The sequence below is a fragment of the Fringilla coelebs genome (assembly GCF_963513975.1).
Source record: "Fringilla coelebs genome assembly, chromosome: 17".
NCBI lineage: Eukaryota > Metazoa > Chordata > Aves > Passeriformes > Fringillidae > Fringilla > Fringilla coelebs.
Window position 1 is genome coordinate 11,291,325 of NC_140043.1, and position 26,019 is coordinate 11,317,343.

Below are 26,019 nucleotides of genomic sequence, written 5' to 3' on the forward strand. Positions count from 1 at the left end.
CAGTTCCTCCAGCCCCACAGCACAAGTGCAGCTCCTTTATTTGGAGGATGAGTCCCAGCACACATTCCTCAGGTTTTCATTCCCAACACTCTTATCAGCCTGGGTGATTCAATCAGGAATCCAGGCTTGTGACTGAGTGTCAGCTCTGATGCCATCACACAGTTTATGGAAACACCTCCTGAGCTCTGTGGCTGCCCCTGGATGTGCAGGTAGGGCACTGAGAGGGAACAGCCCAGAGAGGGTTTGATTGCTCAGTGCTCTGTCCCTTCACCTGCATTCCAGGTCCAAAGGAAAAGATCCCTACAAGGGCTCAAGGCCCTGAGATTTGCAGCTGAGTCAGTGAGAGAAACCCCTCACTGTCCACAGCACAGAACTTAATTTTTATACCTACTCTGTGCTGCAGCAGGGCTAAAAGAGAGGGAAATACCAGCCACAGTAAAATCACAGATGATGCTGGAATCTTTATAAAAGCCTTATTCTGTTTTTTAATCAATACAAACTTAAAATAGCTGAACAATGTGATCTAGATGAGTGTTAAATCTCCAAAGTACCATCCTTTGCAATTTCAAACACCAATCCCATATCACCACTGGTATTTTGCAATGGTTGATTTCAAAGTCATCCTATGTAATGTTCTAAAAGCCTAATTAGAAGCAGATTCTCTGGAATATAATCACAAAGAAATGACCTCTCCAGAGCTAAATTATACTACTGCACCTTGCTTCCATTTGGAATTGTGTTTATCCATAAGAATCTAGCTCATCAGCTGTCAGGGAAAATGCCATTCAAGCAGCTGTTTACTATCACAGACAGATGTGGAATAATGCAACAAATTGATTCTTGCAAACTCATTTGGCAAATATAAAAGGGTATCAATATCAGTTCTTCACTGCTTTAGTGGTGAATGTGAACAAAAAAACCTGTTTATTCTACAACAAGACTTGTCACTCTGAGTGCTCAGTCTCACTAGAACAATACCAATATATCCTTACTGACCAGCAGTATGGACTGAAGGACATATTTTATCACTAAGCCACAAGGAAAAATAAGTAACTTCCCAACTACACAGACCAGAAACTGCTCAAAGCAAAAAGCAGCATGATTTCCATCTAATCCCTCTTTCCAGCTGCACCAAGGGAAATACAGACTGCAATGGGATTTCTGGGAAATAGGGGGTTTAACTGTGGCTCCCGTGGCTCTTTCCTGACCCCTCGTGTCTGTCCAGCTCACACAGCTCGGGTGTGTCTCCAGCAGAGGGGAGTGTTGGAACGTGCTGACAGAACTGGGAACTGCGACTCCGCACCCAAAATCTCTGTTTTCTCCAAGGAAAACAAAGGCACAGCCCTGGTGCAGAAGAAATGGTTTGGTTTTACATAATCTTCTGCAGTACCTCTGTGGGGCTTTGGAAGACATCAGTGTGGTGATCTTTCCACCTTCCAAATGCGAGTCAAAGCCCCTTCCATGCACTCACTCACTCACACTTTACACCCAGGAGGAGCAGGCTGCCCTTTGGCTCCCTGGGCACTGCACAATCACACCCCGAGGAGCCTTTCCAAAGCAACACAAAAGAGCAAAGCACTTGGATCTTCCTGAATTCCACACAGGTCAGCTTTCTCTCTTCATGGAGCTGAGTCTCCCTTTCCCACCTTCCCTTCCTGTCTCAGGCTACACTTGGTGAAGCTGAAGGATTATTCTGAGTAACCTCCCAATCAACAATGAAATTGGAGAGCAACACTTGTATTTATCTGAGTACAGCACCTGAACAGTTCAGTCATCCCAGCACCACTTCCAACAGCCCTTCTGTCCCACATTTCCTACCTGGCCAACACCACCTGTACATATTTGCACTATAAGCTGATGGCACATAACATTTAGGGGTTGGATAAATGCCCATTCTGTCAATTACTTAAATTCCCTAAGATGAACCATGCTAAGAATGGGAAAGAAAAAGGGACATTAGCCATTGGATACCTTCCAGGAAGCTTAAAGACTAGAACTGAAGAACAATCTGAGCCCACCTCCAAAACTCCAATTAGGAAATTGTTTACAAAATCCTTACAGATTTAGGAGTTCTCTTTTCCTTTGCTAGAAGGAAAGAAACCACTGAGTTTCTTTTCTTTTTTATGTTTTTCTGTTCTCTGCTAAAGAGCTGCAAGCAGCAGAGTGAGCCATGACAGAACAGGGCAGTGCAGCACCTCACTGCAGAGTGTGCTGGCAGAGCCAGGCCAGGGGAGGTGTGACCTTGGGACAGTCCATGGGACAACATCCTTCAGTGTCCGCTTTCCAAATCCTTTACTTCCCTCAGCAAACATTGATATTTCATTTATTGCCCATCTTTTGGAACATCCAGACCTTTGTTTTGTATTTCAGAACAACAACTCGATGTAGGATGCTACTTCACAACATAAAATTTCTCTGAGGGCTAAAGTCAGGATATCCTTCTGAAACTGAGGAGAACAGCACCCAACAACATCAAGAAGGAATTCACCTCAACAGTTTGTGTGTTAGAGACAAATCAAACCACCCAAAATGTCAGCTGTGATCTTTCACAGGAACACTTCTCTGTGTGTTGCCGACAGAAAGACAATTAAACCCATCATTTCTCAGGCTGGGACACACTTCTGTTTGTCTGCACAAGCCGAGAAAACAACAAAACTGTAATGCTCTAGAGCCATCTTGAGTTCAGGATGAAAATTCTTCACTCAGAAAGTAAACTGAACGAGCTGCAAGGCTGAGGCTCTGTGTTGGAATCTTTGGCAGGGAGCACAGGGGTGGGATCCCAGGGAGGGGCAGTTCAACCCCCAGCAAATGCTTCTCAGCTTGGCAGACTCATCCTTCTAGCACAGCCCTTTTTAAAAAGGAAAACAGCTGCAGCTCCCCTGATCCAGCCCCAAACCCCTCCTCCAGGGTCACATACCATCCCAAAATCTGCTCTTCTCTCCTTGTAGAAACTGTGGTGGCTCCTCTGTGTAGACACTGAGGAAAAGTCTGCTCCCTCTGTTTTGTCTGAGCTCTGCTTGCTCCACTCTTTCCTGGGAGCCTGTCAAAGTTATGAATGTGATTAAATATACATGCATATGTACATACATATATAGATATTTTCTATATATATATAAACACTTTTTGGAAAAAAAACCCCAAAACCTGAGGAAACTTAAAGCTGAAAACACATAATGGAAAAACATGATAGCCATGAACATCCTACACTTAAATCCCAGAATTATAGGACCATTAAGGTCTTTTCCAACCAAATCCAACCTCTGGATTTCATTCACACGTCACTGTGTGAAGGGAATCTCTTGTCTTTCACCCACGTCAGGAAAGCAGTGAAATTTCAGACAAATGAAGGCCATTCACCCAGTAAAAATAAAAATAAAATATGCTTCCTTCAGATAAAGATAAAAAACAAAGAGAGGTCCAAAAAGATCACTGCTGACAACTCATAAAATAAACCCAAATTACTTCTTTCCACGTAAATATAAAATTGCAGAATTCACAATATAACCCCCCAGGTTCACAGCATTGCAAAAATAATAAGTACACTTTTTAAAGCTTTTTCAAGCTCTCCACAAACACATGAATCAGTATCTCTAGACTTGAAGCAAAAATGAGGTCATCTAGTGCAATAGCTGCTGCTCAAGAAAAGAGAACCCCAAAAAGAAATGAACTCCAGTGAAAAGTCTGGATCTGCTGCCTTGCTGCAGAGTGCTGAGAAGTGCTGCAAGGACACAACAAAATCCTTAATAACGAAAAGTTCAGTTACAGCTACACGACACGCTCGGCTACCATTTGAAAATACCTTTTTGTCCTCATGGAAGAACGGTTCTGACTGAGCTGACACCTTGTGCACCCACGAGTTATCCACACCTTCCAAGGGGAAGCTTGGCCTGGATCGATGCAGGTCCTTCCTTGCCCTCAGATCCTGCATGAGGGGCAGGCTGTCCCTCCCTTGGCGGCATTTTTCAGAATAGGATCGTCTGAGATCCGCGGGGACAGTCCCAAACCCAGACATGTAGCCCTTCCAATCAGTCTTACTTTTAAAACTGTCACCCTCACACATTTTATTTGAGCTGTCTTTGCTTCTTAGTGTAGAGCTCCTCACTATGTTTTTGCTCCAATCGCCCTCTGGAGACACCTCCAAGAATTGTTCTTTTGTCACCAACTTCTTCTGCAAGTGCCCATCATCAGCCTTTAGGGACAACTTGGAGGCCAGACTGACTTCCAGCCTCTGCTCTGTACTCACTGCATTTATGGGCTGTACCTTTTCAATTACAAATTTTGCACCCTGATTTCTGGAGGTTAAGTTCACCTCCTCGTCCTCATCAACAATGAAAGTTTTCTTCCTAGCAAATTCCACAGGTGAATTTACAAACTTCTCTGGAAAAATGCTGCTGGGGTTTCCCCAGTAAGGAGGGCTGACCTTTCTGTCTTTGGACTTCTGCTTATCAAATTCAGGGCTCCGCAGTTCCAGTTTCTCTTTGCTCTTTTCATTTAGGATTAGTTTCTCTGGCCTGTGCTGCTCTTCTGCACGTTCACCTGGTTTGTTATTAACTGAATAGTGGTCTGATCCACTCTTCCACTCGTTCCAGCTGTAGGTAAGAGTCATTCTCTCCGACACATTTCTTTTGTTCTTTGATCTCTCCCTACTCAGTGAGCCGAGATCTTCAGAAAGCTTCTCCTGAACTTTACTGGCCTTTGCTGATTCTTCTTTATATTCTGCCATAAGCGCATCAATATCAAGAATTTGGGATCTGTACCCATCCTCAGCCTTCCTTCCAGGCAGATCTGGATTATTGTCACTCCTTTTCTGGGGGCCCAGCTCGCTGTCCTTACGCGCCTGCGCGGAACGCGGCGGGGATCGGGGTTCGTGGTAAGAGGAGATTTTCCTTCTGCCACTCTTGAGATCAGCTTGAGCTGTACTTTCCAGATCATGTTTTAACAGGAAAGCATCAACATCTATAATCTTCTCTTTAGAATGATCCAGACCTTTTTCGTGATGCTGTTGGTTATCTTTCCTAGACCCATGAAAATTACCAAACGCAACATTTTTGGAGAAAACTGCATCTTTTTCATCTTCTTTGACCCAATCCTTGCTAATGCGCACTTCCCAGGAGTCTTCTCTACAAGCTGAACTTGTCACATTTTTATTTGGTTGCTGCAATGAAGGTTTGGACCTTCCAGGAAAAGCAGGGTCCAGATTAATTGCTGCTGCCTCACTTGAACCAGAAACTGCATTAATTTCACTTGCACTGGGAGCACCAACAAAGCTTTTCTCTTTTTTGATACCAGGAATCTGATAAGTCACTGCAAAGTAAGTTGCCTTTGGCTCAAAGACAGAACTCTGATGTTTCATGTAATCATCAGGACTGCCAAGAACAGCTTGGTTAGCCTCACTCCCCTCCACCCCATCTTTGATATTTTTGCTTCTCTTTTTAAGTAAATTTTCATTCAACTGCAATGAATCTGTCCGGCTCAGCTTCTTGATATTTTCAGGATTGAGCCACACAACTTCTTCCACCTTGAGTGACTCCTGAGGCAAAGTCCTCCTCCTCCACCTTTCAGAAATCTTCAAGTCAGAAACACTACTTCTGCTTCTCCTGACTTTCTCTTCTGGATCTGCTCCTCGGAGTTTCTCGTTGGTTTCAGGAGCTGTACAAGCCAAGCTGAAGTCTTGCTCTTTGCAATTTAAGTCCAGACTTTTCCTCAACCCAAAGGACCCAGATTCCTCTTTAGTAACATTCAGTCCTTTTGTATCAGGGGGATGGCTACTGGAAGATTTAAAATATTGCCCACTTGCAAGCACTGAAGCCTGAGCCCCATGTTTATTGACACTTGTGGAAATCACTTCACGATCCAAGTTGGTTCGGAATTCATGGATGTCTGTCCCAACTGCCCTGAAACTCCTTTTCTCAGAAGAGCATTTCACAACATTAATCCTCTCTGATTTATCTACAGAAGAGACCTCACTCTTATCACCTTTAATTTCAGCATGTAGCTTGCTGACTTTTTCACCCATTCCCAAACCCTTACTTTTGTTTGTGGAATAAGGTATTTTCTCAGTTATGAACAGTGGCTCAGGATCAGTTTTATCAGAGTCTCTTTTCTGTTCAGGTAAAGTGCATTCACTGGAGAGAAAACCAGCAGGTTCTCTCAACACAGCCTTACTTGTGAGAACTTTTGCCTCTCTGGCTTCTGAAGTAACATTATCTTCTTTCAAGTAAAGAGTGTGACTACTTGTCTTAACAGACTGCCCGGTGGGTACAACATCCTCATCAGTTTTATTCTCTTTCACAGATGATTTTCTAGTTCTGAGTGTCATGGCCTTTTTCTCAGGAGCCATTGTGATGGCTTCACTAAGAGCCCTTTCACCACAAGTCTGAAAGATTTCATACCTGGGCTCTATTCTTTGGTAAATTTGAGAATCTTCTGCATTCTTGGGAGCAGTTTTTTCACTCTTCTCAACCAAAGATTTTTCTAAAACAATTCCTGGACTCATTTTCTTGTCTTCACTTGAAGAAGCTGGTTTTGGACTTTTCTCTACGTGTGGGGGATGTTTTGATGGATCAGGCTGCTTGTGATGCTCCTTTGCAGTGGTGCTTTCCTCCCCTTCTCCCATCCACGAGCGTCTGCTGTGCCCTGAAACCACCAGATCCTGCTTTGCCTCAGGCTCCTGGATCCTTTTTGGTGCAGGATCAGCCCCAGAATGCTCAGCAACAACGTTGTGCTTCTGCACGTTGTGCTCAAACAAAGTGGCCCGGACAGTTTTAATGAAGGGTTTTTCCAGAAGAGCTGGGTTTAATTTCTTCTCAAAGTTGCTTGTGAATGAGACAGAACTCTCACTCTGCTGTGAGAAGTGCTGACCATCTCCCAGGAAGCTCCCCTTCCTCTCCAGCTGATCAGGTTTATTGGTTATCTTTAAAACCTGTCGGGATTTCCAAGGCTTCCCAGGAGCAAATGCCTCGGTGAAATCTGTGCCATGGGTGAGCTTCAGCTCCTTGCTCTGGAACAACAAAATCCAACAGTTATCTTGAGTTTATTTTAAAAATGGGTAATAACATTTATTTTAAAACTTACTTGCATCTACTTTGTGCAACAGAGCCTGTACAAGTCAAACACTTCCACATTCCCTGAACACAAACTCCACTGAGAACAAGGTAACTAAGGGAATGTGTAGCTCCAGCTCCTGAATCTTGATTTTAAAAGAATTATCTCTCTAATAACCAGTTACATGGTCAAACTGCAAGGAACATGAAGATCTGAGTAAATATCACAGCTGGAGCTGCTCAGCTATGAGAAATGTTAAGCTGAGACAAAGTAAAAAAGGAAAGATGGAAATTAATATTTATTACCAATCCTTCACTATTATCTACTCATAGGAAATACAAGCAGCATCCTAAAAGATGGTATTTTTAATAGCACTTGCTGAAAAAGCACAGCATGCAAATAATAAAGGGAATCAGAATACTAGAGGTATTAAAGGAGTTCAATCTTTTACTCAGGTTTTAAAATTTAAAACTCAGAATTTACTTAAGATTGTCTTAAAAAAAAAGCTAAAGAACATCAGAAAATTAACACTAAATGTATTTATAAATGAAGATTTTTATGCCTGAGCTATATCCTTCAAGGAATTTCTTTAATCCTACTTTATTGTCAGATTCTGAAAACAGCACTTCCATTAATGAAAGGTTTTCTTTTTAAAACTAACTGCTCTCCTTGAAAATAACACTGAACTACAGAAACTTTGCACCTGTAGCTTTTCCTTACCACATATTCCTATCTTGGACAGGAAAAAAGCCAGAACTTCCTACAAACACCCTTAAACTACATTAAATCTCCTCTACCAAGAACTGTCACCAGAGAAATTCTGTTTTGCAACACTGAAGTGTTGCTTAGAAACAGAGAGAGCCTAAAGCTTCCACAGCAAACCCCCATTTTCCCTGGAACACTTTGTTGTCTAAACTGCTCAGGTAAATGTTGCTGAGGAGACTGACCAAGGTCCAGGCTGGGATTTATCAGGAGCTGGGAAATGGATGCAGGAAAGCACAATCTTAATGCTCTGCTTGGAGAAAACAATCACTGCACAAACCCACCACAGCTACAGGCAGTTCACTGGGGTTTCATGCAGTTCCATGCAGAAATCCCTTAAAAACAGAGCACAAAATATTCTCCCCTCTCTGCCACTCCTACACCGAGCAGTGTGCACACAGAGCTGGACAAGCTCAGCTGACACAACACCCTTGAACTTTCCTCTGTACATCCTAAAGACAAACTCACACCAGCAAATCCAGTGGGGTTGTGTCAGCCCTAATAATCTCCATACCCATTAAAAAGTGCCTGGTTGATAAAGCCACACACAACAGGACCTTGCAGAGCCAGCTGGATCCCATCAGCTGCTGCCAGTTCCTTACTTTTGGATTTTCCTGCAGGTCGTGGATCGAGTCAGCTCCAGCCTCCCCAGGTTTCTCAGGCTTTGCTTCACCCCCTGATGTTGGACTTGAAAACCTAAAACAAAGGACTGGTGTTATTTCTTTAGTCCAGCTGGTCAGTGAGCAGGGTGGCTTCCTACCAAAGCAGGCTGGTAGAAATTATCCATCCAATTACATTTCCTAAAGGAAAAATATCCCTATTTCATAGTAAATGACTGTATTTGGTGGTTAAATTGTATCTAGACCAAAGGAATTTTCAACATATTAATATATTCATTATTAATATAATATTAATTATTGTTAATATAAATAATATTGTTAATTATGCATATTAATTGATAATAGAGGATTTTGATATGCATATCAAGCTACAATATCTCTCATTGACAGTTGCACTTACATGCATGTCAGAGTATTGACAGCTTAATTTTTTTCAGCTGTTGTCAGAATACATTTAATTTTCTTTTTTTCACGTTAAAAAAGGCATGAAAGGAGCTTAAGAATAATACTAAAAAAAAAAAATCACATTAAGTGGAAGCAAAATGATCAAGCTTTTTTTACTGGACTGAGAGAGCAAGTTTTACTGAACAACATGAAGCCAAGAGGATTAAAGAGAATTTCTCTGTAACCTACATCTTGGTTAAGTCTGCAGAGAGTGGCCGTGACTGCAGTGAGCGGCGCAGATTTCCTCCCTTAACCTCAGGATTTTCTGTTGTCAGCTCCTTGATCCTCTGCTGGATGGTCACACACCTGTTTTCCTTCTCTGGGAGAAGCTCTGGATCCACTGTGGCACTGGGATTTTCTGAAGTAAACAAGCTAATGTGTTTTTTAACACTGCCTCTTAAGATATTATTCTCTTTTTCTGAGGAAGCTGCAGGACTTTCACAGCTCAGGAACGTGTAAGTTTCCTTCTGATCTGCTCTTTTCCCCCCCTTATTGGTTCTGCTTTCACTGGTTGTTTCAGGGCTTCTTTCAGGACCATGCAAGTTAATAATTATTTCTGGTTTTGTCTCAATTTGTTCACTTTTAGATTTAAGTTTAGTTTCCCAAGCGTATTTCCCATTATTTAGGATGCCAATGTCCTGACTACTGCATTTCAGATTTGTTTTAGAAGAACTGCTTTTATTAAATTCAGTTTCTTCATGTTTTGGCCCCGTTTCAGACTGATCATGAGTACCCACTTCAGTAAAAGCAATTATGGATACATTCTCCTTGCTTTCATGGGATGAACCAGCCTTCTTGCAAGAAGAAAGATCTTTATGTTCAAACTTAGCTGTCAGGTCCATGGACAAAGGCCTTGGTTTTCTAACCCCAGATTTCTCTGTAGGAGATTTCTCCTCAGAAGCTTCCACAGCATGATGCTTTTGATCTCTTAATGATTCCAGAAAAATAGCAGACACTGGTCTATGCTTTGCCCTTTGCTGGACATCAACAGAAAAATCAACTTTATTGTTGGGATTATTTGCATCACCGTTGTTCTTCTCCCCTGGATGAACTTCACGAGCATCTTTCTTTTCCCCGGTTTTGAGGGAGCTCCAGGATTCCGGTCTGAGACTGGAGGAAAACGACATGTGCCTGTGGAGAGACCCCTCAGGATTCCTGGGTGTCTCTGCTGGTTTCACAGAGCCCTGGAGGTCCTTGCTTTGCAGGGCAGAGAATCCCCTGCGCTCCTGAGCCCTTTTCTCCTTGGTCTGCTCGGGGCCCCCTGGCTCGAACAGAATCACTGTGTTGGCACTGGGCCCCGTGTAGAAAGTCACATTTGTCACCATGTCACTGCCAGCCTGATTTTCAGTGTCAATGGCTTTCTGATCCACTAAGGGAGGGACATTCCCACTCAACACCTTCACAGAGGACGTTTCCTCAGTGGCCTTTCTCACCATGCTGCTGGACCTGAACGCTGGGACGGGCGGTTTGACATTTGCAAAAGTGTCCGAGGATTTCTCTTTACAAAAAGGCTTTGGGAAAAGTCTGGGCCTTGATCCCAGCGAGGGCATCGTTGCAGATCTCAAGGAATTCCCAAATTTCTTGTTCTCTTCGAGAGTCAGGGATGCTGAGGCCTCCTTTGCCTTGTTGCTGGCATCTGAAAGCACACTGACATACACACGCTGTGCCTTCTCCTCAGCCCTGAGCTCAGCTAGGTCAGGGACTGCCGTCAAAGACGCCAAAGTAGAATTTATTTCTACTCTTGTTGCCATAGTTGGAATTACACATTCAACAGAACTGAAAAACTCCAGCAAGGAAAAAGAATCTGCAAAAAAAAAAGAGAAAAATGCAAGTATTGATGTAGAGTCAGCACGAACATCAAATAACATCATTCTCACATAAATTCACAAGGAAGCAAACTCAGATTAAGGTGCCTTTCAGATATGCTGATACCAGAGTTTATCACACTGAAAGTCATAGTGTTCCTTCTCTAAAAAGCAAGAAACACCATTATTTATTGACTTGGCCCGACAACCAAATACAATGGAAATAAACATATCCTACAAATTTCCACACTCCCACTTACCATAATTTGCTGCTGCAACCAATCCATAGGGCCTGAATCCTTTCTCATAGTGACAACAAGAGCTTGGTCACCAAGGGCACATTAAGGACAGGGAATGTGATCACTCCAGAGACACTGCCCACACCTCACCTGCAAATAAACAAAATATTCCAACTCAGGTGTGGCAAATACCCAGACAATGCCATGTGGGACAAAAAATCCAGAGCATTCTAAGGAGAAAAAGCTGGTTCCCAAGCAAGAGTGACTTCATGCAACTGTAAGAAGCAGAAGAATATTTATTTTTCAAACAGCCATTAAAGAATCGACAAGAAATTACCACTTATAGGTGTAACTGAAAGGTGAAGGGGGAATAACTCAGACTGCACAACAGACACACCAAATCTGAGCAGTTAAAACCACATTTAGGTAAGACTGTTTGCATATTCAAGTGCTGTCAATCATTGGTTAAACACAGAGCTTTGCATTACTGTAATCTCAATTACTGTAATTTACTTTCTATTGTAAAGCTCTTTTCTGGGGCAGCAGTCTGTGAAGTGCTACCTGAGCAGCTGACCTGCAAACGGCTGATTTTCCATCAAAATGGAATTTTTACCATGACAAAGCAGTTTTGTATCTCGCTAGCAAAGGCAGGAGAAGAGCTTTGGCTTTAATTATATTCTTACTGCAGAGAAGTGGGAAAACCAGCAGTAATTAGAATTTCAGCTACAAGAAGTAACCTGAATCTTTCCTAACAGAAGTATATTTAAACTTGTAGCAGATGAAGGCAGCTATGTAAGGTTGGATTATTTTTTCCTTCAAAAGCTGTCATACTCTTCATTTTTAGAAAACTCACACTGTACTTCATAACCAGGGGCCCAAATTTGTGTTGCTACCCTCTTGTCTCTTTTGGGCAGCCTTTGAAGGGGCAGTTTTGGACTCCTCTCACTGGACCCTATATTGGTTTGAATTTACCTTGCAAATAAACTTATTTGTAGATTCTGTGGAATATGGAGCTTCCTGCTTGGGATTATTAAAAGAACCCAAGCAGGATCTTGCCTTCCTGAGTCTGCAGTCTGGAGAAGTGGTTATTTCACCTTCAGCTTCCCTTGACCAGACTTAGCCCACACTGGCACTGAAGTTGCAGGGATTTATTTTTGTCCCTGCTTGTGCTCCCTCTCTCAGGCAGGAGAATGAACTCCACTCACCTTGTCTGTTCCCTTTCATCTTCCAATCCACTTGCAGTTCTGTCTCAACCACTTATCCCTGATGCCATCCCCCTCCTCCCAAGTCCACGACCCCGTCCTTCCAAAATAGCCACTAAACCAATCAGCTTATCCACATCAATCTGCCCCTTCCACCATCTCACAGATCTCCATGAAATCTTCCTCCCTCTCCCACTCCTTGTTCTAAGAAACACCACCAAAATCCGATTAAAATGCTCTCACATTCCAAGGATGCAAAGGTTTGGGAGGTGCTGTAACAGGAAACTTGCTGGAATGAGGCTGATGCTCACAGGCAACATTGCAAAGGAAAAAATTCAGCTGTGAAAACAGCATTGGTCTTGCAGTAGCTGAGAATAAATTCTCTCCTATCATTCTGTAGTCCCTGTTTCTCTGGAAAAGAAGAAGGGGGCACAGAGCTTCTTAAATGGACTAAAACCTGATCCTCAATGGAACGCAGGGCAGTGAATTTACAATGTGGGACCTAATCCCTGGTAACAGAGTACAACTCCTCCAGCCAATATTCCTAACACAAAATTTACCCCTTCCTCATTTCATTACACTGCAGCTTTACAGGACACCATTTTCCCCTAAATAATCTACCCAAGTCAGTTTTCATATTTTAAATTCAGATACCCTACAACAGATATGTAGCCCCAAACAGACAAGTGTTTGAAAAAGAACAAAAATTTAGTGGAAAAAATAATCACCCAACTTTGAAAATGATAAAGCTCCCTGATACAAGAGCACTCGATAAAGAGGAATCATGTAATCAATGCCAAGTGTAACATACACCAGACACTGTGTCTCAGTTTTGAAACATATCTTGTTTTAGATAAACCTGTTTCTTTCTTAATAAAACACCTCTAGCCCAGTTGGCAACGTACAAAATTTGGGGCAATTTATAAAGATCAACTGTAAATTAAACTGCAGGAGGATTTCAGATGCTATTAATATTTAGTAATACTACTGTAATCGTACTACTACAGTTTTAAATCCCTCACCATCAGCTACATCATGTCATTGCCTCCCTGCCCTCCTCTGCCCAGGGACAGTCAGCTGAGCTGCCCATGCTGCTCCTGCATGTCCCAATCCTGTGTGGCAGAGCCTCAAAGCCACCTTGTCCCCATTTCTGGGCACCTTATCCCCATTTCTGGGCACTGTTTCTCTCCATGCCTCCCAAGCAGTGCCCACGCTCCCCTTGGCTGTGGCAGGCACATTCTGCACACAAATGAAATTATAAATGGCACTGGAGTGTCTCTTGAATTCCTCCTGCTTTCATCAGAAAGGCTGGCATATGAGAGCCTGCCTCTTCCCTGCTGCTCCTCTTCCTCAGCTCCCAAACACCTGTGACTGGGATTTTTTTTCCCCTGGGTCAAGCTTGGCCACCACAGGGTATCACAGAGATGCAAATGCAAACACTGCTCCAGGCCCCTTCAAATCTTAATGCCCTCAAGTGTTGCCTGCATTTTTAATTAAAGATCATTACAAAATTGTCAACAATTTCCTTGTAAGAAATCAAAATGGATTATTCATTTCACAGGGTTATTTTTGCAGGAGATATTTGGGAAGGGCTTCACCCCAAACACGCCCTCGCTTTGGCACTTGCCCACCCACCACACACACAACTATTATTTACATCACTGCTAATTCCTTTAAGCCTATTAAGGAAACAGCAACAGCCTGCAGATAATTTTTCCACCATGAATCACGTGACTATTGCCAACTTCCTTGCTCTGAAACAAGAATGTTTTAAATGACACAAAGCAAAATTATCTATAATCTGGCCCTGAACCTCGCAGCAGATAAACAAGTCCATCTGTCTTCTCTAAGGGTGGAAAGCATAAAAATTCCGCTAAGAAAATGTCTCTGCTATTAAAAAACCCAAACAAACAAAAAACAAAACCAAATATGTTTATGACATACATGGAGATCAAGCAGAAAGCCTGGCTCAAGCAGCAAATACCCACTAAAAATACTCCATAGAAAATCACCTAATAAACACAAAGTTTTTCTTCTTTATATACAATTTTTTATACTGAAAGCAAATCTGCTTTCAGTATAAAAAATTTACTCCCTTATTGTGTAGATACAAGAAGAATTTTGTATAACAACATATATTAGCAGCTCCTGAAAACATGGCTTTGTCCATGACTGTGGCTGGGAGGTTGGGACTGGATGATCTCTAAGGATTCTTCCACCCCAAACCAGTCTGGGATCCCATCATTCTGTACATTCCCCTGGCCCAACAAGCCACAGGAGCTACTGGGAGCAAATGACCATAAACCAGGGTTTATTTCATCCCTCCTACAAAAGTTACCCCACTAAAATGTTCGTAAAGACGGAATCATTTTTCTTCTCTCCTTTCTCCTTCCTGTCCTCACTGACCGAACCCTGGGGTCAGTCTGCAGCAATCCCTGTCTGTTCTCCCCAGAAATCCTCCTTCTGCTGCTTCCTGCACTTGGAGAGGTGCTGATGGGATTAAATAAGAATTAACAGAGCAGATCCTATCACTTACTGTGCACGTACGAGTGTGAGTGCTGACAAGAACATAACTTACTACAGTGCAACAAAAATAACACAAAAAAACCTTATTCTGAAACTTTCATAACCAAGTACATCATGAAACTAATTCAGTAAAAAAGCAGGCTTTTTCTATTTTTGGGTTTAAGCCTGATTCAGGTTATTATTATTCACTGCAGTGGGATCCATCAGTTGTATTTAAGAGGACATTCAGGGTCTCTTAAAGGGAAAGATTATCAAAAGTACTTTCATAATGGCTCTAATTTTTAATTTGCCAGGCCAAGTTTATTCACAAAGTAAAAATGGCTAATAAAATGCATTTAAATTATCTTTTCCCAGTAACTCAGTTCTGCTTCTCAATAATGAAAACTAGAGGGCTGAGAATAAAAACTACATATTCCAACTCTCACAAGCCAGATAGATCTGCAAAGCCCCACAGATCACTGATATTAGAATTCCAAAGTACTGCAAAATTCAAAATATCCTTTCTCCATGTCCCATGTCTCTTGGAAACCTCTAGTTCTTCTCTTTTACAAAAAGAACTAAGTGCTGTTCTTTTGGACATTACGGTCCAGTCCCAACCCAAGGATGAAAGACTCTACTCTGACATTTCCTCTCACTGCAGAAAAGATTAGCATTTTGTTAAATAAAGTGTCCATCCTATAAATAGCAGCATTTACAAGCACTTGTAAATCTCTAATTGCTCCTGCCAGTACAATTGCATAACATCATCACCTGCCAGAGCTTCACCCCCATGCAGCTGCACTAAAGAGCTGCAACATTTCCAGCCACCCTTTTCATGAAGGGCTGCCACCTCAGTCCCACGGTGAGAACTTTACACCTTGTATTTTGATCTCCATGCTGCAAAGATTGGTTAAATGGTAACAAGTTATAGAACAGCAGTTTCACTAATTCAAGCTGGCCCCATAGAGGCCATAGCATTTATTTATTAAAGGAAAAATTCGACGGTAAATACACTGGAATGATCAGTATGAACTGAAGATCACAGGGATTCAGGAAAATATCATGAGGGTGGGGAGGCCCTGGCACAGGTTGCCCCATCCCTGGAAGTGTCCAAGGCCAAGTTGGACACAGCTTGGAACAACCTGGGCTAGTGGAAGTGTCCCTGACCCTCCCAACATAAACCAGTCTGGGATTCTGTGATTAATTTAGGATAGAGTAGGATTCAAACAGCAAAATGCTACTGTGTCTAACCAGGACAGAATGCACCATGATGGCTGTGGTGCAAAGGGAGTCATCCCCCAAATTTCCTTGAATTCATGAGACAGATGTGTCTGAAGAGAATGATTTGGGTAAAAAATTACGTGTAATAATCTGTTTCCACAGCTGTCAGTCTGTGCTACTTTCATAACAATGTGTGTCACATATAAAACATAACCCAACGGGATTAATGCACAAAAAGGGCAGATTGCTCCAGTTCTTTCTAGAAAACAGCTTCAGAATATCACCCTTTAGAAAGGAACAGTTTGCTACCATAGATTTAGTATCAAGTACCCATTTTTTGGGTATTCAGCTCCAAAAATTTCTGCACTGGGTTTTGGGGGCAATGACCACTGCTCTACAAACAATTCAGGCCAATACCTTGGTCAAGATCAACTTTGTCCAAGCCAGGTCTTGGCTGGAGATTTTCCTCTTTGTACATTGTGTTCTACTCAAGACATCCCTCAAGAGCACAGGGACTGACAGAACACGCTTGGCATTTCCTCTGACCTGCACAACTGTCTCATCACATCCCAATCTTCCACAATTTCCTTCTCCCCAACCCTCTCATTGACAGTTTCAGAGGAAACTCTCTTCCCTTTCCAGATTCACAGTAGGCTTAATTTGTTTTGAAACTCCCTCGAGTCTCAGGTAGGAAAAAAACCCAACCAAATGAAAATTGCATTAAATGTTGGTGAATCACCATTTTTTGGTACCAGAAGCTGCATATCCTCACCCTCCTGTGTGAATCATCTTTTACTTCCAGCATGCCACACAAGGGATTCCACCCAGCTCATTACTGGGTGGGTATTTTCAGAAAGTCCAATTCTTTTGGCAGTTGAAATAGGGAATAAAAGCAAAATCCTGATTTCTGCCAGCTAAGGATGACATTCAGCAAAAAACAAGAATTATGGGATAAGGCTGAAGTGAGGCTAAAAGTGTGTTTGTGCAGAAGGTGGGTGGGTATTCCCAGCAGGCCTCAGAATGCTGTTCTGTTTGCTTCTCTCATCAAACCTTTGCTTTTGTGGTCAGCTTCAACTCCTCCTAATGTTCTTTTAGGTTTCATCCTTGTAAATGCTTTTAAACCACAATCAAGACCTGCAAATAACCCCATGCAGTTTAGCAAGAAAAAAAAAAAGACATTCCAGAAACAACTGCATTGCGTGCCAGATAAAATATTAATGATCAGGTTTGGCCACAAGCAAGAAAAACTGACTATGGAAATGAAAAAAGATAAATAAGTCAAATTAAGGCTCTTCCAGGAAGATGTTTGGTTGTTTCAGGGAGGATTCTATTCTATCTGCAGCTCCCAAAGGTCAAAGGGATCATGTCCTGGACACAGCAGAGGGTGGGTACCTGAATTTGCAATTTGGCAAATTTCTCCTCATACCTTTTCAAAATCATCATGGAACTTCCTGCTGGCTAATTGCAACACAGTCTTCTTGTTGAAGGAAGCTTAACTTCACTTTTAACTGTATTTGAAATAAATTTTGGCTAGAGTTTAGTTTTTCTGCACAGATTATGAAGGAATGGGTTAAATCCCTGACTCTCCTTTTCGTATCTTATGCTACACATCCTGAATATGATGGAATTAATCAAAATCTAATTTATTTATGTGTCCTTTGAGTGTATTTTCTCCATGACCTTGCTTTGAAAAGGTGAAATTTGGCTCATTACAGTTTCAGAAATACATCAGGCAGCTCCTGATCCCTCTGACCTCGAGCAGGCAGCGCTTTCCAAAGCAAGAACCGAGGCAGGGCTGTGTTCCTCCAGAGGCTCCAGCTTTGGGTGGGAATGCTCTCGTTTGGCAGGCACACCATGGACACAGCTGAAGGAGTGCAAGGAGATGGATGAGCCAGCTGCAGCACAGACAGAAATATGGGATTGAAAAACAACTTTGGCATTCTTCCATTTGATACTCCCCTCCACAATACCACGCTCGGTACCACGTTCCAGCAGTAAAAGGAGCTTAGAGACCACCCACACCTGGAAATATTTACTGCAACTGTGCATATTTCTCATCCTCTTGGCAACAAGGGAAGAGGAAGGACAACTGTTTGATCTCAGAGCTGACAGGACATGGATATCACCACTGGACTTTGTTTTATTCACTGCCTTCCGAGCCACCAGCTGCTGCAAAGGCTTTTAAAAGCAGCAATGATATAATTGGGACATTTTCCTCCCAAAACAGTGGTGGAAGCTACTTGGACACTGAAATTGGGACTCCTTGATGAGCAAAGGTGCAGTAAAAATAGCCCTGCAGCACCTTGCTAAGCCTGGCAGCCAGCGTGGGGACACCAAAGCTCATGTGAATCGAGGGAGGCTCAGCACTCCCGTGGGAGACGGGGCTTGGCTGACCTGCTGAGGAATTCAAGTCAAAGGATTGAGTGAAGCAGATCCGTGGGCTTTGGTTTATTGAAAAAATCCACCTACTTGTTACAAAAATAGGCAAGTGCCTCCGCAGCACTTTGAAGCCTTCAGAAATAAAGCTGACCCGTGGCCCTGTGCCCCCAGGCAGGAATCAGGGGAAGGATCTCTTCACACAAACCCAGCCTCTGAAGGTCACTGTAACACAGAAATAGCACGAGGTGAGAAGACATTTCCTGCTTGCCTTGGTGCACAGCAGGTGCTTTTGTGTCAGAAGGACAAAGCCCCTAATCCTCTGATCTGCCTCCTCAAATTCTAATGGATTTCCAGCGCTGGAAAACGCATTTGTGGCCTGGCACAGTAAACCACCTTCAGAAAGTACAACCAGCTCAAGCTGTCCTGTGATTGACGTGGGGTCACCAGGACGAATTTATAAATACTGAGCCGTTATACACTCATCTGAGTGCTGAAAAATTAATTAAGGTATTGCCATATGGGGAGAAAAAAAAGTGGTTTCAACCAGAAAACTTAAGGCTACTGGCCTTAGAGCATGACCTTGAACACACTGAGAGATCACTTCCAACAGTTTAAGCACCTGGAGCAAATTCAAACCCATAACACCAGAGGACAAAAGAAAGAGAGTGATGGGCTAGAAGACCAAAACCATGATATTAAAAATGATATATGTGTATACATAGCTATGGTGACTAACGTGTATCCCAGGACTAAGAATTAACATTCCTTTCCTTCTGCAAAAACAAGAAAGCAGGTTTACAGTGCATTATTTTTATACCTGTACTTTTCCTGACAGACACATTTGGAAGCTGCACAGTCGCCAGCAAAGACTCATTCACAAAGAGCACGTGGCAGCTACTGATAAAACGCTCAGAGCAGAGATGCTGCAATAGATTACACTGCTCCTAAGCTTTCACCTGGACTAAAAGAAATCACATGATCACTGGCTCAGGTTGGAAGGGACCACAGAAGGTCATCTGGTCCCATCTTCCTGCTCAAGCAGGGTCATTTCAGAGCACATGGCACTGGAATAACTCCAGTGAGGGTGACTCCACAGCCTATTTGGGAGATCTGGGGAAAAGTGTCACTGCACATTCTTGACACGAATATTTATGTACTGCTTCAGCACTCACAGCTCTGCCTTCAGATGTCTTCTCTAATGGCTGGTTTGCCACTTGTGATCTTAAAAAAATCATATGCAAAAAGCTCTGGGCTCAACAGCTTTTGATTTGGCTGCTAATGACACATTTTCTATCAAAACAGAGAGCCAACACTGTGTCACAGCAATTTCTCCACTCAGTCCATCATTCCACCTTTCAGATATTTGATTAGTCAGAGCATAAGCACGTAGTCAAGTTCACTCAACAAGCAAATACACTCCAGCCCAAAATACTCGTACCAGGCACTGCTCTGGAAATGAACTGCAGCTGCATGGCAGCAAGACACTGATAAACAGGGGGCTGGACCAGGTGGTTCCCAGGAACAGATGATTCTGTTCTTGAACAAATGAACGATTTCAAAGGCTGCTCCTCTGAGTCATAACAACCTCTGCCCTGAAGATGAAGCCTGCAAAGCTGCAGCACAGCAGTACCGAGCTGGAGATAAGGAGATCTCCCTGGGACTGCTGCAGGAGACAAGCACTGTGACAAAAGACTGGCAGAGCTGGCACTAATAAACAACACAGCTCCATCTCCCAGGCAGCACCTCCATCCTCAGCTCCACAGCAGCAATTCAAGCACTTCACAGAAAAGATGAACCACCTTGGAACAGGAAAATTATTAACAGTATTAAATTGGATTAATTTTACTCCAGTTATGTCTTTCAGGATACTGATGGAGCCATTAAAACTCATTCAGATTAAACAGACACGACCCTCAGATTTACCATTTCCACTCCTGTCTCAAGGATAGTGAAAAAAGTTGGACTAAGCTGAAAAAATTGGACTAAGAAGAGATGGGTGGATCTATTCTGAGTCAAAATATTGTTATAAAAGCCAAATACTTAGTGGCATATATAATTCCCTGAGCCAAAATCCCTTATGTCACCCTCTGCCCTAAACACACTGAGACATGAAATCCTTTTGCCTTTCAGGTTGTTCCCAGTGTTCCAACAGCTCTTTGATCTCTTCCTTGTGTACTGAACCTGGCATTAAGTCAGGTAGGATCTGGTGCTGCAGCAGGGTGCTGTCTCCTGCCAGCCATCAATAAACTGCCCTGAGCTGCACACCCAGAACAAACCTGCTCTGTCAACAAAGCCTGACGTTGTTCCAGAGGAGCTACTGCTGCTGGCTTGATGATAAGGCTCCCCTTTTTCCTTCAGTGGGCACATCTGGCTGTTCACATATGCAGGAAATAGGTTTTTTCCCCCCACATTAATGCAAATGCCCACCTCAGAATCACTGGCTGGGTGTTGCCAGCTTGTACAAGCGTTCCTTTGGTTCTCTGTGAGCAGGGCATTGTTACCAGCAATCCACAAAGGAGCTTCCTCTTCCCCCAAAGCCCCAGGAATGGAACAGAACACAGAGGGTCGTGTGTTACTGTGAGGAAACAGAGCAGTTACGCTGCATTTCTCCTCATTTCTGAACAAAAGGATGTTAAAGCCAAGAACTCTGACAGCAACAAGCCTGCACATGCATTGTACACTACCTTGTTCTTTAGAAACACAACATTATTCAGCAAAATCAAGGCCTGTAATGAATTATTGATAACACGTACACAATCCAAAAGCTTTGTGAGTACTAAACAATCTCCTCCACCTCCCTACATGCTTGAGAAAGCACAGAAGGGGAAAAAATGCCTATTAATTGAAAGACAACAGTTCAGGCACTAAAAACATTAATGCATTTATTGAGGGGGGTGAAAGAAAAAGAAATAGCTGGAGTGGGAAAAACCAGCTCTGAAATCCAAATGGTGGCACCAAGAACCTGGGAGTGCCTGGATGTGCACAAGCACTGGTGTGGAACATGCCCAGCACAGGGAGGCCCAGGGAACCCCAGGGGCTGCTCAAGCCACACTCACAGCTTTGGCACAGAAGGGCATTTTTAACCACAGGTGAACCCTGGGGGCTTTTTAACTTTTTGGGAAGTTTTAAGCACAGAGAGCAGAGAGGCATTAAAACATCAAAATTAAGAAAGAAGAGTAATATGAAAGCACTCAAAACTCCTGGTCCAGTGCAGAGATCACCTACATTTTAAGGCAGGGTAATAACGATTAGCTGACACAGGCATATTTTGCAGCTCACAAAAATTAGGAGGAGTGAAAGATCACAGGTTTGTCCTCACCAGTTCATCCAGACCTAAGTGCCTCAGCATGAGCACTCACTTGCCCATGACTAGCCAGACCATGAAGCTTCCCTCAAATCACCCCCACCCAGCCACACTCACACCACAATTACAGCAGCCCTGGCACCTGATCCCAGTTTCTCAGAGCACATCCAAGGAAGGGATTTAGTAACCTGAAAATGATCTCACAGTGAATTTAGAAACACCCTTCTGAAGTTATTACAAAGAAGCATCTTTGGACTGAAATCTGACTCAAAAGAAAACCAGGATACACCGAGTTCTCCCAGCTCCCCACAAAGCCCCACAGTGGAGCATGACTGACCCACTGATCCCACTGTGGTCACTGTTAACACCACTGGAGGCCTCTGGAAGGCAGGAGGCATTCACCAGCCTCAAGAGGCACAGCAAGTCCTGCAGCTACTGAGAAATCTGCTGAGCCAACTCCCTCGCTGGCCTTTTTGGTACAGATCTGCTAGTTCAAAGGGTGGCATAAAAACAGGTAACTGGCACTGCATTGAGAATTTCTGAAGGAGGAATCCCACCTGAGCCAAATCAGTTACAGAACAGGAGCCACACCAATCCAAGCAACTGAATGTGAAGTGGCAAAGTTGGAAAGGAAATTTAAGATCCACATGTCCCAACATTTTTCATGAGACAGCAGCTGGTGCAGGATACTTCAGAAGTGACTTAGGCACAAAATCTAATTTCCTTTCATTTTCTAGTAATCTGCAGCTTTGAGACTTGATGAGCCAACAGGAGACACCTGCTCAGTGAAGAAGATTGGGCAATTTTTTCATTTTATTTCATCACATATGAATCAACCAGCAAACCATGGACAAAAGGTCCACGTGAACCATCGGACACAAACTCTGCCCAGGAACTGCCCTGGTCAGACTGATGAGTTCTCCTCCCCAAAGTCATCAGGTTCAAGAGCCAAAGTGTTCAAAAATCAGCATTAACAAAAAGCAACCAGACAGGCTGGAAGAGCTCTGCCTGACCAAACCTGCCCAGTGCTCAGGCAGTGTGTGGCCTGTTTGCTCTGCAGCAAAGTGATAAACGCCACAGATTCTGAAGTCTAATAAAAGCCAGTCCAACCTACTACAAACACTGTCTTACACATTGGTAAACAGTTATAAACAACCTTCTGTTAATTATATATTTTAAAATATACACTCATGCCTTAACAAGTTTTTTACTCCAGCCTTCAGCCCAGATGTGAGCAGGAGCAGAGCCATTAGAACTGACAAATTGTGGTGCTGGTTCTCTCTGTGAGCAGCTCCAACCCTGAGCTCTGGGAGCTCAATTCGAGCCCAGCTTTCCAGGGTTATTGGGCAAGACATGACAGAGAAGAGAGTACAACCACTACTACAGTCAAGATGAACAAAGACGGGAAAAGCATTAACCTTAAAGCAACCATTTTCAGCATTTTTGGAGCGTGCAAATCTGGCATGAAAGCCGTTAAATTAAAAATAAACTCAATGGAAGTGAAACAAGAATTTTGGAGACAATTTCAAAAATATATGAACCTGCTCCCTAGAGAGCCAAGCCTGTGAAAACAACATGTTAGCCAGCCATAAATCTACAGCAGAACAAACCTGGATTCCAGATCAATTGCTTTGTACATTGTGTGCAACAGTCCAACATCAACAAAGACAATGCTCTGTGTGATCATTACTTTGCACATAGATCACACACAGGCAGCACAAATATTTTCTGAAGATTCTACATGTGCTGGTGTGGAAGCAATATTATTTTTTAAAATATTCATTTTGTGAAGAACATTAACTGAACATTATGATGACTTGTAAGAATTATGACACAGAAATCCATACATTTTAGAAAGATCTAATACTACCTGGATAAATGAATATATGTATTATAGAAGAAGTGTTAGAAGGCACCTTAAAGCTCATCTCATTCCACCCCTGCCACGGGCAACTTCCACAAACACGTTCCCAGTATTGAAGAACAAATAAGAGGGAAAAGGCTCAATATGGTTTCTCAGAGGGGTCAGTACTGGGGCCTAAGTTACACAGGTGCTTCAGTGAAGTGCCTTTGGGAGAGGAACATATTTCTTTCATCTTAAGGTTTCAGCCTCTCCATCATCTCCCTTTGATTTCCTCCTCATGCATGAGCACCAACATGACAGTGACACCATTCAAGCAAATATTTCACACGAAGAACAGATCCACACTGAGATCTACAGACATTTCCCGTGTGTGACTACAGCACAGGCTACAAGAAAACCTCTTCATACCCAAAACTAACCCCCTGCGCTCTGAGCAAAGGGAAAAGAATCCCATGGAATCTGCAAGCACTGCAGAAGCAAAAGGAAGTACAATTCCAATATGTTTAACAACTGAATTAGCATAATGCTCACGAGGCAGAAAGCAGCCTCCCTGACCTTCTTGAAATGCTGACCTCTAACTATTGATAAGCATTTCCAATGGATGCTGTGACTCACCCAGCTGGGGAAGGAGGCAAGGAAACATCACTGCCCTGTCCAGTGAGAGCAGGTCAGACACGGGGAGACCTCTCCAGCAGCCTCGCACATCCACACAGGAACTGTGACTAAAACTGTGCTTAGGAGAGTAACAAAGACCTGAAGTTGTACTGGAAACTCTGCTGTAATCAGAGTGATTCATTTAATCTCTCCTTAGCAGACAGCAGCCACAGAGCTGCAGTGATTTAATTATTTTTTTAAATATTCATTTTGTGAAGAACATTAACTGAACATTATGATGACTTGTATGGATATGTGCATCATAATTCTTACATTTTAGAAATATCTAATACTACTTGGATAAATGAATATATGTATCATAGAAGAACAGAAGCGTTAGAAGGCACCTTAAAGCTCATCTCATTCCACCCCCTGCCATGGGCAGCTTCCACAAACCAGGTTGTTCCAAGCCCTGTCCAACCTGGCCTTGAACTTCCAAGGATGGGACAACCACAGCTTCTCTTGGACAGACCAGTTACTGCTGCTCAAACATGCAAAAAACCCACACTGCATCATGTTTGCAGCAGGAACAGAATGGTATTTAGATAACTCTGCAGCCATCATGTTGCTGAAAACATTCTAATGACAGATTACACTAATATTTGACATTCAATAGTGCCAATACAGTAAGACACTGTTTGACAACAATAACAACAGTGACATTTCTGTAAGGTCCCTCAGTTAGGGAACGAGCCAGCCGTGCTGCTCAGCTCCAGCAGAAAGGCCTGTTGTGCTCCTTTGGGTCAATGAAGAATTCCCAGCGTTCTCATGAAATATCAAACAGTTACAGTGGCCAGAAATTCCAACTCTGTTTAAAACACATCCTGGTTTGCTGGGCTCGTTATGGATGAGGCAGCTTTGTCCATCGAAAGCCTTGTATGGTTGAACATACTCCCAGCAGATAAACATCCCTCCTAAATGTTGGCACGACTCCCTCCCTGCGAGGAGCCACTGGTGCTACGGCTGCACTGAGACAGCCAAGCCCAGCACAGGCTCAAGGCTGAGCTCATTAAAAGAGCAAAATAAAGACAAACTTAAAATTCCGCTCCTGTTTGTGCCTTTCCAAGTCCCACCAACACTGTAAAATGATGATGGTCCTCATTTTACAACAGCACGGAATAACCAGTTTTAGAACTTGACATTTATTAACATCACTTGTTGAAAGGCACTGAAAGCACATATTTAACCAATACTGTGATTACAAAAACAGTCACTATGAAAATATAAACAGAAGAGGCTACTGTGTATGGCAACAATGTTGCAGCACCAAAAGCACACACAAATCCTCTTATTTTCATGCATTTCACTAAAACACTGGCAGCTTCTTACCCCTGGAGAGGAGTAGGAAGGGTTATGAAGGGTAACTACCAAAATCAAAGAAAAACTAACAAAGTACAGGCCAAGCATCTTCACTCCTTCACCTCCTCCCCAATGTACTAAACCCACGTAGTGTAGATTTAAACAACAGAATGCGGTTAACTCCTTTTTCCTCTCTCTTTGCCATCCATCTCCCTGCAGCAGAGCTGGAATTGCCCGTTCGGAGCTCAGGCGCTTCCCGGCGCTCTGCGCAGGATCTGGGTCAAGCCCGGAGCTGGAGCTAACAGCCCACTCGGCTCCTGGCGATTCCCAGCCCCCAACCGAATGAAAGGGGTGTTTTGACCTGGAAATAAGGCTCAGATCTCGTCCCTGCCCACACTAAAGCCCATCTAACTGCAAACAGTGAGACGAGCCTTACTCCAAAGCTGCCCGTGCTGCTGCATCGCTCTTTGGAGGAGCTGCTGGAGTGCACACGCTTCTTCCCTCCAAGTGAAAACTGGGGAGACACCAAACCTCCAGCAACTGAATTGTTATCTTTTCCTGCTCGTTACACCAGCCTAATGACCATCCTGACTCGTAATTACTACAATAGTAAGAAGCTTTCAGTTCTCACACTGCTCCAAGACCAACACTATCTCCTTTCAGGCAAGCAGAGGCTT

General features: G+C 43.1%; 1 protein-coding gene across 2 annotated transcripts in view; it reads right to left on the bottom strand.

The window, feature by feature from the left end:
* The window catches only part of KIAA1671, a 64,374-nt gene that overhangs the window by 32,913 nt on the left and 5,442 nt on the right, over positions 1–26,019 (bottom strand). For both annotated transcript variants that reach the window (XM_084217470.1, XM_084217471.1), the window contains exons 2-6: positions 10,936–11,064; positions 9,060–10,674; positions 8,409–8,502; positions 3,800–7,000; positions 2,918–3,040 (exon numbers count right to left, since the gene is read on the bottom strand). In XM_084217470.1, the coding sequence (XP_084073596.1) occupies positions 2,918–3,040; positions 3,800–7,000; positions 8,409–8,502; positions 9,060–10,621 (4,980 nt within the window). In that variant the 5' untranslated portion in view covers positions 10,622–10,674; positions 10,936–11,064. The remainder of the gene's footprint in view (positions 1–2,917; positions 3,041–3,799; positions 7,001–8,408; positions 8,503–9,059; positions 10,675–10,935; positions 11,065–26,019) is intronic.